Below are 12,112 nucleotides of genomic sequence, written 5' to 3'. Positions count from 1 at the left end.
GCTCCATGTCCCTATGAATGGGTCCAGCTGCCTATGGGTGGCTCCAGCACCCTATAGGTGGGTTCAGCTCCCTATGGATGAGTACATGTCTCTATGGGTGGCTTCATGTCCCTATGGATGGGTCCATGTCCTTATGGGTGGCTCCAGCTCCCTATGGATGGGTCCAGCTCCCTGTGGGTGGCTCCAGTTCCCTATAGGTGGGTCCAGCTCCCTATGGATGGGTACATGTCCCTGTGGGTGGCTCCATGTCCCTATGGACGGGTCCACGTCCCTGTGGATGGGTCCAGCCCCCTATGGACGGGTCCAGCTCCCTATGCGTGGCTTCAGCTCCCTATGGGTGGCTCTATGTCCCTATGGACAGGTCCATGTCCCTATGGGTGGCTCCAGCTCCGTATGGGTGGGTTCAGCTCCCTATGGATGGGTACAGGTCCCCATGGGTGGCTCCAGCTCCCTATGGACGGGCCCAGCTCTCTATGGGTGGCTCCATGTCCCTATGAGTGGCTCCAGCTCCCTATGGATGTGTCCATGTCCCTGTGGGTGGCTCCATGTCTCTATGGACGGATCCATGTCACTATGGATGGGTCCACGTCCCTGTGGATGGGTCCAGCCCCCTATGGATGGCTCCAGCTCCCTATGGGTGGTTCCAGCTCCCTATAGATGGGTTCAGCTCCCTATGGGTGGCTCCATGTCCCTATGGAGGGGTCCAGCTCCCTGTGGGTGGCTCCAGTTCCCTATAGATGGGTTCAGCTCCCTATGGACGGGTCCATGTCCCTATGGGTGGCTCCAGCTCTCTATAGATGGGTCCAGCTCCCTATGGGTGGCTCCATGTCCCTATGGGTGGCTCCAGCTCCCTATAGATGGGTCCAGCTCCCTATGGAGGGCTCCATGTCCCTATGGGTGGCTCCAGCTCCCTATGGGTGGCTCCAGCTCCCTATGGAGGGGTCCGTGTCCCTATGGGTGGCTCCAGCTCCCTATGGAGGGCTCCGTGTCCCTATGGGTGGCTCCAGCTCCCTATAGATGGGTCCAGCTGCCTATGGAGGGCTCCATGTCCCTATGGGTGGCTCCAGCTCCCTATGGGTGGCTCCAGCTCCCTATGGAGGGCTCCATGTCCCTATGGGTGGCTCCAGCTCCCTATGGAGGGCTCCATGTCCCTATGGGTGGCTTCAGCTCCCTATGGGTGGCTCCAGTTCCCTATAGATGGGTCCATGTCCCTATGGAGGGCTCCATGTCCCTATGGGTGGCTTCAGCTCCCTATGGGTGGCTCCAGCTCCCTATGGAGGGCTCCATGTCCCTATGGGTGGCTCCAGCTCCCTATGGGTGGCTCCAGCTCCCTATGGAGGGCTCCATGTCCCTATGGGTGGCTTCAGCTCCCTATGGGTGGCTCCAGCTCCCTATGGAGGGCTCCATGTCCCTATGGGTGGCTCCAGCTCCCTATGGGTGGCCCCAGCTCCCTATGGGTGGCTCCGTGCCCCTGTGGAGGGGTCGGCGTCCCCGAGGGTGCCCCCCCCGCGGTGCGGCCCTCACCGTGGTGGCCGCGGGTGAGCACGGGCGCGCGGTTGATGGCGATGGGGACGCTGCGGTGCCGGCTGTGGAAGTGGTGCACGTGGTGCGTGCTCGAGAGGCTGGAGCTGACCCGCGCCGCGCCCGCGGGCGCCGCCAGCAGCGCCCCCAGCGCCAGCAGCGCCGCGGCCCCCCCGCAACGCATGGGCTCAGCGGCCGCCCCCCATCCGCGGGGGGGGGGACCCCGAAATGGGGGGGGGGGGTGGGGGGGAGAGGGGGGACCCCAAAGGGGGGTCAATGGGAGAGGGGGGGGGGGATGGAGGGGGGGGCAACACTAAAGTGGGGGGGAAGAGGGGGGTAAAATGGGGGGGATGGAGGGAAGGGGGGGTTAAACCCCAAAGTGGGGTCAAGGGGGGGGGGGCAACACCAAAGTGGGGGGACACGGAAATGGGGGGGATGGAGGGGAGAGGGGGACCCCAAAGAGGGGTCAATGGGGGGGGGGGGGCAAAATGAGGGGGGGATGGAGGGGGGGGCAACACTAATGTGGGGGAGGAAGAGGGGGGCAAAATGGGGGGGATGGAGGGAAGGGGGGGTTAAACCCCAAAGTGGGGTTAATGGGGGGAGGGGTAACACCAAAGTGGGGGGACACCGAAATGGGGGGGGATGGAGGGGAGAGGGGGACCCCAAAGAGGGGTCAATGGGAGGCAAAATGAGGGGGGGATTGAGGGGGGGGCAACACTAATGTGGGGGAAGAAGAGGGGGGCAAAATGGGGGGGATGGAGGGAAGGGGGGGTTAAACCCCAAAGTGGGGTTAATGGGAGGGGGGGTAACACCAAAGTGGGGGGACACCGAAATGGGGGGGGATGGAGGGGAGAGGGGGACCCCAAAGAGGGGTCAATGGGAGGGAGGGGGCAAAATGTGGGTGGGATGGAGTGGGGGGCAACACTGAAGAGGGGTGGGCAAAATGGGGGGGATGGAGGGAAGGGGGGGGTTCAACCGCAAAGTGGAGGGGACCCCGAAATGGGGGTGGGGGTGGATGGAGGGGAGAGGGGGGACCCCAAAGTAGGGTCAATGGGAGGGGGGTGGGCAAAATAGGGGGGAATGGGGGGGGTCAACCCCAAAGTGGAGGGGACCCCAAAATGGGGGGGGTGGGGGCAGATGGAGGGGAGAGGGGGGACCCCAAAGTAGGGTCAATGGGAGAAGGGGGGCCCCAAAATGGGGGGGGAGAGGGATCACCCCAAAACGGGGGTGGATGGAAGGAGGGGGTCACCCCCAAAGTGGGGTCAATGGGAGAGGGGAGGCCCCAAAACGGGGGGGGATGGAGGGAAGGGGGGGGAGTCACCCCGAAGTGGGGTCAATGGGAGAGGGTCACCCCAAAATGGGGGGGGAAGAGGAGTACCCCAAAATGGGGGGGTGGAGTGGGAGGGGTCACCCCCAAAGTGGGGGGAAGGGAAAAAGAGGCACCCCGAAATGGGGGGGGAAGGGAGAGAGAGTAACCCCGATAATGGGGAGGAGAGAAGAGGAGGAGCCCCAAAATGGGGGGGGGGATGGAGGAGGGGGGGTCACCCCCAAAGTGGGGTGGAAAATGGGGACCCCGAAATGGGGGAAGGAGGCTTTGGGGTTACCCCAAAATAGTGGGGGGGGAAAGGGGTACCCCGAAATGGGGGGGATGGAGGGAGAAGGGGTCACCCCAAAATGGGGTCAATGGGAGAGGGGGAGACCTCAAAATGGGGGGGGGGGACTGGAAAGGAGGAGTTTTCACCCCAAAATGGGGGGGGGGACAGGGAGGTGAGGGGGATGCACCCCAAAACGGGGGGGGGGAAGGGAGCCTCACCCCAAAATGGGGGGGCAGTGATGGGGGGGACTGAGCCCCAAACTGGGGTTCGGGGGGGATGAGGGGGGAAAGCCCCAAATCCCTCAGTGCCAGGCCCGGGGTCACCCCACAAGGGCCGGGGGGGGTCCCCGAATCCCCCCAATGGGGTTAAAGCCCCCCCGGATCCACCCACGGGGGGGGGGGCAGAGTCACCCCAAAATGGGGCTGGAGGGGGGGGGGTCGCCCGAATCCCCCCCCCTTAGAACAGGGCTGAGGGGGCCCCCAACGGGGGGTGTGGGGGGGGCAGCCCCCCCCCTGCAGGCGAGGGGGGTCCCCGGAGGGCTCGGGGGGTCCCGGCCCCCCCTGGGCTCTGGATCCCCCCCCCGGGGCTCAGCGCATGCGGGGGGGGGGCGCGGGGGGGCCCCGGCGCGGGGGGGGGCCAGGGCGGGGGGGGGGGGCGCGGGGGGGGCTCAGAGGGGGTCGAGCATCGTCCGGGGGAGGTGGGGGGGGAGATGTGGGGCGGGGGGGGGTGGAGAGGATGAAGGATGGGGGATGTGGGGCAGGGGATGGGGATGTGGGGACGGGGGAGATGGAGGATGCGGGGTGTGGGGCGGGGGATGTTGGGGGGGATGCTCTGGGGAGGCGGGTGGGGGATGTGGGGCAGGTGATGGGGATGTGGGGCTGGGGCTGGGGGAGATGGGGCTGGGGGAGATGGAGGATGCGGGATGTGGGGCGGAGGATGCTCCGGGGCGGCGGATGGGGGATGTCGGGCGGGGGATGTGGGATGTGTGATGTGTGAATGCGGGATGTGGGGCGGAGGATGCGGGATGTGGGGCGGGGGACGGGGATGTGGGGCGGGGGATGCTGTGGGGCGCGGACGGAGGGTGCGGGGCTCGGTGGGGCGGCGGGGGATGAGGATGCGGATGCGGATGGGGCCGGGGGGGCTCTGGCCTGCGCGGCTCCGGCTGCGGCGCTGTGGGGCGCGGTGGGGCGCGGCGGTCGCTGGCGGTGGGGCGCGGTGGGGCGCGGGGGCCGTGGGGCGGCGGCGGCGGCGGCGGCTGCTGCAGCGGGAGGGGCGGGGGAGGGGGGAGGGGCGGGGGGAGGGGCCGGAGGGGGGTGGGGCCACGGCCGGACCCACGAGGGGGAACCCGCGGCTGCCCCATAGAGACCCACAGGGACCCACGGCTGCCCCATAGGCACACATAGGGACCTGTGGCTGCCCCATAGAGACCCAAAGGGACGCACAGACGCTCATAGGTACCCACAGCATCCCCCTAGAGACCCACAGGAAGCCATAGGGACCGACGGCTGCCCCATAGACACTCACAGGTACCCACAGCATCCCCATAGAGACCCACAGGAAGCCATAGGGACTCATGGCTGCCCCATAGACACACATAGGGACCCATGGCTGCCCCATAGAGACCCACAGGGAGCCACAGGGACCCATGGCTGCCTCATAGAGACCCAAAGGGACCCATAGACACTCATAGGTACCCACGGAATCCCCATAGAGACCCACAGGGAGCCACAGGGACCCATGGCTGCCGCATAGAGACCCAAAGGGACCCATAGACACTCATAGGTACCCACGGCATCCCCATAGAGACCCACAGGGACCCATGGCTGCCTCATAGAGACCCAAAGGGACCCATAGACACTCATAGGTACCCACGGCATCCCCATAGAGACCCACAGGGACCCATGGCTGCCTCATAGAGACCCAAAGGGACCCATAGACACTCATAGGTACCCACGGCATCCCCATAGAGACCCACAGGGAGCCATAGACAACTATAGGGACCCATGGGTGCCCCACTGAGACCCGCAGGGAGCCACAGGGACCCACGGCTGCCCCATAGGAGCCCATAGGGAACCACAGAAGACCCATAGAAGACCCACAGGGACCCATAGAGATCCAAAGAGTCCCACAGCTGCTCCATAGAGACCCACAGGGACCCACAGACACTCACAGCAGCCCCACAGAGTCCAACAGGGACCCATAGAGACCCATGGCTGCCCCACAGAGACATACTGCAGCCCCACAGAGACCCATAGCATCCCCATAGAGACCTACAGGGAGCCATAGAGACCCATAGGGACTCATGGACACTCACAGCAGCCCCATAGAGACCCATAGCATCCCCATAGAGACCCACAGGGACCCATAGAGACCCAGAGGGACTCATAGACACTCACAGAGACCCACGGCTGCCCCATAGAGACCTACAGCAGCCCCACAGAGACCCATAGCATCCCCATAGAGACCCACAGGGACTCATAGACACTCACAGCAGCCCCATAGAGACCCACAGGGATTCATAGACACTCATAGAGACCCATGGCTGCCCCACAGAGACCTACAGCAGCCCCACAGAGACCCATAGCATCCCCATAGAGACCTACAGGGACCCATAGATATCCATAGACACTCACGGCAGCCCCATAGATGGGGCAGTCCCCACAGGGACTCACAACATCCCTATAGAGATCCACAGGGACTCATAGACACCCATAGAGACCTATAGCAGCCCCACAGAGACCCATAGAGACCTATGGCAGCCCCACAGAGACTCATAACATCCCCATAGAGACCTACAGGGACCCACAGAGACCCATAGACACACATAGGTACCCACAGCATCCCCATAGAGACCCACAGGGACTCATAGACACCCATAGAGACCCACAGCCACTCATAGCAGCCCCATAGAGACCCACAGCTGCCCATAGAGACCCATAGCATCCCCACAGAGACCTCCAGACACCCATAGAGCCCCATAGACACCCACAGACACTCACAGCAGCCCCATAGACACGGCAGCCCCATAGAGCTCCACAGAGCCCCCCACCCCACGGAGGCTCCGGCTCTGCCCACCCCCACCCGGACCCCGATGGTGCGAGGGCAGCGGGGGGGGGGCGGGGGTCCCCCTGCACCCCGAGCCCCCCCCGCGCCCCCCCACTCACGCTCGCTGCAGCCGGGGCCGCCGTGCGCGGTCATGGAGCAGTCGCAGGTGAAGCCGTCCCATTGCTGCAGGCAGACGCCCTGGTGCGAGCACGACTCCTCCGTGCACGTGGTGCTGGGGCCTGCGGGCGCCGCGTCACGGGGGGGGGTCACCCCCGTGCACCCCAATGCACCCCAATGCATCCCAATGCACCCCAATGCATCCCCCGTGCACCCCAATACATCCCCAATGCACCCCCTGTGTGCCCCCGTGCACCCCAATGCATCCCCAATGCATCCCCCTGTGCGCCCCTTGTGCACCCCAATGCACCCCAGTGCATCCCCCTGTGTGCCCCCGTGCACCCCAATGCATCCCCTGTGCACCCCAATGCACCCCAACCGGCCCTCGTGCATCCCTGTGCTCCCCTGTGTGCCCCAATGCATCCCCCTGTACACTCTAATGCATCCCCCAGGCACCCCAATGCATCCCCATCGGTCCTCATGCATCCCTGTGTGCCCCTGTGCACCACAATGCATCTGCCTTACACCCCAACGCACCCCCTGTGCACCCCAATGCACGCCCACCAGCCCTCGTGCATCCCTGTGTGCCCCTGTGCACCCCAATGCACCCCCTGTGCGCCCCTTGTGCACTCCAGTGCATCCCCCGGGCACCCCAATGCATCCCCATGCATCCCTGTGTGCCCCTGTGCACCCCAATGCATCTGCCTTACACCCCAATGCACCCCCTGTGCACCCCAATGCGTCCCCTGTGCACCCCAATACACCCCCACCGGCCCTCATGCATCCCTGTGTGCCCCTGTGCACCCCAATGCATCTGCCTTACACCCCAATGCACCCCAATGCGTCCCCTGTGCACCCCAATGCACCCCCACCGGCCCTCGTGCATCCCTGTGTGCCCCTGCGCACCCCAATGCACCCCAATGCATCCCCCTTGCCCCCCAATGCATCCCCATCGACCCTCGTGCGCCCTCCTGCCTCCTTACGCACCCCTGTGCACACCCAGGCACCCTCCTGTGTCCCGCCCCGAGTGTCCCCATCCCCCTGGTGTCCCCCCCATTCCCCTGTCCCCCCCAGTGTCCGTGGTCCCCCCTGTCCCGGTGTCCCCCCATAACCCTCCATCCCCCCTGTATCCCTGCTGTCTCCATCCCTTCAATGCCCCCCCTGTCCTTTGGTGCCTCCCATCCCCACTGTGTCTCCGGTCCCCCCTTGTATCCCCATGCCCCTGGTGTCTCCCCTATCCCAGTGTCCCCCCTCGCTCCCTGTCCCCCCGGTGTCTCCAATGTTCCTGGTCCCCCCTATCCCCCTGTGCCCCAGTGTCCTCCCATCCCCACTGTGTCCCCGGTCCCCCCCTGCCCCAGTGCCCCCCGCATCCCTCCATCTCCCCTCTATCCCCGCTGTTTCCATCCCCTCAGTGCCCCCCCGTCCCTTGGTGCCCCCCATCCCCTCCGTGTCCCCGCTCCCCCCTCACCGTCGCAGCCGCGCTGGACGTGCCCCACGCGCTGCAGCGCGTCCCCGAGGAGGTCGGGCAGGCGCCCGTTGAGGTCCAGGGAGGCCAAACAGCCCTGGAAGCCCCCGCGCGAGGCCACCAGCTTGGGCAGGCGGCCCAGGAGCGCCCGGCTCGCACCCCCGACGTAGAGCTCCCCTGCGGGGGGACACCCATGGGTGCTGGCACCCACCCCGCTGCGCGCCCCCATGCACCCACCCCTATGCATGGGATCACCCGTGGGCACCCCTCATCCACCCCATGGGTGCCATCATTCACCCATGGGTACTCCTCATCACCCCATGGGTGCCATCCCTCACCCCATGGGTCCCCCCATGCATCCATCCCTATATATAGGGATCACCCATGGGTACCCCTCATCCATCCCTATGCATGGGATCACCCACGGGTACCCCTCATCCATCCCTATACATGGGGATCACCCGTGGGCGCCCCTCATCCATCCCTATGCATGGGATCACCCACGGGTACCCCTCATCCATCCCTATGCATGGGATCACCCATGGGCACCCCTCATCCATCCCTATACATGGGGATCACCTGTGGGCGCCCCTCATCCATACCTACACATGGGATCACCCATGGGTACCCCTCATCCATCCCTATACATGGGGATCACCCGTGGGTACCCCTCATCCATCCCTATACATGGGGATCACCCGTGGGCACCCCTCATCCATCCCTATACATGGGACCACCCATGGGTACTCCTCATCCACCCCATGGGTGCCATCACTCACCCGTGGGTACTCCTCATCACCCCATGGGTGCCATCCCTCACCCCATGGGTCCCCCCATGCATCCATCCCTATATATAGGGATCACCCATGGGTACCCCTCATCCATCCCTATGCATGGGATCACCCGTGGGCACCCCTCATCCATCCCTATGCATGGGATCACCCGTGGGCGCCCCTCATCCATCCCTATACATGGGGATCACCCGTGGGTACCCCTCATCCATCCCTATGCATGGGGATCACCCGTGGGCGCCCCTCATCCATCCCTATGCATGGGATCACCCGTGGGTACCCCTCATCCATCCCTATGCATGGGATCACCCGTGGGTACCCCTCATCCATCCCTATACATGGGGATCACCCGTGGGTACCCCTCATCCATCCCTATGCATGGGATCACCCATGGGTACCCCTCATCCACCCCATGGGTGCCATCCCTCACCCCATGGGTCCCCCCATGCATCCATCCCTATATATAGGGATCACCCATGGGTGCTGGCACTCACCTCAGCGAGCACCCCCATGCACCCACCCCTACCTATAGGGATCACCTGTGGGTACCCCTCATCCACACCATGGCTGCCCTCACTCACCCCATGGGTCCCCCCATGCACAATCCCCTATGGGGGTCACCCATGGGTGCCATCCTCTACCCCATGGGTCCCCAGAAGCATCCACTCCTATATATGGGGATCACCCATGGGTGCCATCCCACACCCTATGGGTCCCCACATGCATCCACTCCTATATATAGTGATCACCCATGGGTGCCCCTCATCCACCCCATGGGTGCCATCCCTCACCCCATGGAATCCCCATGCACAACCCCCTGTGGTGGTCACCCACGGGTGCCACCCCCCACCCTATGGGTCCCCCCATGTGTGCACCCCTATATGGGGATCACCCATGGGTACCCCTCTCCCACCCCACAGCTGCCACCACATCCCCATCCACCCCAACGGGCATCACCAGTGAGGCCGCCCCAGGCACCCTATGGATGCCCCCACGCACCCAGCTCTGTAGGGGTCACCCATGGGCGCCCCCACTCACCCCACGGCTCCCACCCCACATTCACCCCAATGGGGGGGGGGGGGTGGGGGGGCTCACCCTTGAGGTCGAGGCTGCGGCCGGGCTGGCCGTGCTGGGTCACCGGGCGCCCGTCCACGCGCAGCCCGTGCACGGAGCCGCCGTCCCGGGCCACCGACACCTCGTGCCAGCGCCCGTCGTGCAGCGGCTGCTCCGAGTTCCCCTTCATGAGCGAGGGGCCGTCCCCCAGGTCGAACACGTAATGGATGTACCTGGGGGGGGGGGGAGAGGGGCGGAGCCTGAGACAAGGGGGCGTGGCCTGAGACAATGGGGGCGGGGCTTGAGACAAGGGGGAGGAGCCAGAGCCAATGGGAGACACCCCCCCCAGGCAAACAAACAGTGCATGTACATTGGGGGGGAGGGCGTGGCTACAGCCGGGGGCGTGGCCTGAGACAAGTGGGAGGAGCCAAGCCCTCCCACATTGAACAGATAATGCAATGGGTCTAAGGGGCGTGGTCTAATAGGGCAGGGTCTGAGCAAAGGGGGAGGAGCTTGAGTCAAAGGGGCGGGGTCTGATGAGCAAGGAAGGGATTGGCCCCTTGGGGTAGGGGATCCCCAGGGCTTATGGGGGCCTTAAGAGGGGTCAGGAGGGCCCCAACGGGGTCGCCAACAACCCCAGGGCGCCACAGGGGGTCCCCAAAGGCCCCAGGAGCTCCCTGGTGTCCCATTGGGGTCCCCAAGGGTCTAGGACATTGAGAAGGTCTCCAGAAGGGTTATCATCCACATGCTATGGACCTCAGCATCCACATCCCCATGAAGCTGAGCATCCACATCCCATGGACCTGAGTGTCAACATCCCATGGACCTCAGCATCCACATCCCATGGACCTGAGCATCCACATCCCATGGACCTGAGCATCCACATCCCATGGCCCTGAGCATCCACATCCCATAGACCTGAGCATCCACATCCCATGGACCTCAGCATCCACATCCCCATGGACCTCAGCATCCACATCCCATGGACCTGAGCATCCACATTCCTTGGACCTGAGCATCCACATCCCATAGACCTGAGCATCCACATCCCATGGACCTGAGCATCCACATCCCACAGACCTCAGCATCCACATCCCATGGACCTGAGCATCCACATCCCCATGGACCTCAGCATCCACATCCCATGGACCTGAGCATCCACATCCCATGGACCTGAGCATCCACATCCCATGGACCTGAGCATCCACATCCCATGGACCTCAGCATCCACATCCCATGGCCCTGAGCATCCACATCCCATAGACCTGAGCATCCACATCCCATGGACCTGAGCATCCACATCCCATGGACCTGAGCATCCACATCCCATGGACCTGAGCATCCACATCCCATGGACCTGAGCATCCACATCCCATGGACCTGAGCATCCACACCCCATAGACCTGAGCATCCACATCCCATGGACCTGAGCATCCACATCCCCATGGACCTGAGCATCCGCATCCCCATGGATGGGTCTAAGGAGGCCCAGGGGGTCCCCAAGGCACCCAGGAGCCCCTGCAGCCGCATCCTCACCCCTTCACCAGTTCCACCACCAGGAAGTCGTTGCCGTTGCCGCTGTTGAAGAGGATGAGGCCATCGGGCGTCGTGGTCTTGAACTGGAAGAAGAGGTGCATGGAGGAGTAGGCCTGGAGCGTGGCCAGCGCCACGTAGGACCCGCGCCCGCGGAAGGCCACCGGGTCGGCCACGATGGTGCGGCGGCCGAAGCGGGCGTTGAGCTCGCAGGAGCTGATGTCCCCGTTCTTGCAGAGGTCCAGGTAGGGCTGCCCGTTGAAGAGGAGCCCGCTGAGGTGGCCCAGGAAGTTGGAGGGCACCACGGCCAGGAAGCGCCGCTCCGTCACGATGCCCGTCTCGATGTTGTGGTACTCGAGGCGGACGTGGGAGCCCGACATCTGCCCTGCGGGGGCACAGCGGGGACATGTGGGTGTCCCCGGGTACCGCCTCCCAGTGAGACATGGCCCATGGAGCTGAGCATCCTTAACCCATGGACCTGAGCATCCACATCCCATGGACCTGAGCATCCTTAACCCATGGACCTGAGTATCCTTAACCCATGGACATGAGCATCCATAACCCATGGACCTGAGCATCCATAACCCATGGACCTGAGCATCCTTAACCCATGGACCTGAGCATCCTTAACCCATGGACCTGAGCATCCATAACCCATGGACCTGAGCATCCTTAACCCATGGACCTGAGCATCCTTAACCCATGGACCTGAGCATCCACATCCCATAGAGCTGAGCATCCATAACCCATGGACCTGAGCATCCATAACCCATGGAGCTGAGCATCCTTAACCCGTGGACCTGAGCATCCATAACCCATGGAGCTGAGCATCCACCTCCCATGGAGCTGAGCATCCACCTCCCATGGACCTGAGCATCCTTAACCCATGGACCTGAGCATCCATAACCCATGGAGCTGAGTATCCTTAACCCATGGACATGAGCATCCTTAACCCATGGACCTGAGTATCCTTAACCCATGGACATGAGCAT

At 64.0% G+C, this 12,112-nt stretch overlaps 1 protein-coding gene across 1 annotated transcript in view; it reads right to left on the bottom strand.

Annotated features, from left to right (window-relative positions):
- LOC136006485 (neurexin-2-like) overlaps positions 1-12,112 on the bottom strand; it is a gene marked incomplete at its 5' end in the record, with an annotated part of 52,126 nt that overhangs the window by 21,394 nt on the left and 18,620 nt on the right. Inside the window, 4 exon segments of the mRNA XM_065664516.1 lie at positions 6,281-6,400; positions 7,747-7,920; positions 9,630-9,820; positions 11,124-11,505. Coding sequence (XP_065520588.1) covers positions 6,281-6,400; positions 7,747-7,920; positions 9,630-9,820; positions 11,124-11,505 — 867 coding nt within the window.

Source organism: Lathamus discolor, unplaced genomic scaffold (genome assembly GCF_037157495.1).
Source record: "Lathamus discolor isolate bLatDis1 unplaced genomic scaffold, bLatDis1.hap1 Scaffold_236, whole genome shotgun sequence".
NCBI lineage: Eukaryota > Metazoa > Chordata > Aves > Psittaciformes > Psittacidae > Lathamus > Lathamus discolor.
This window is presented reverse-complemented; position numbering and strand designations above follow the sequence as displayed.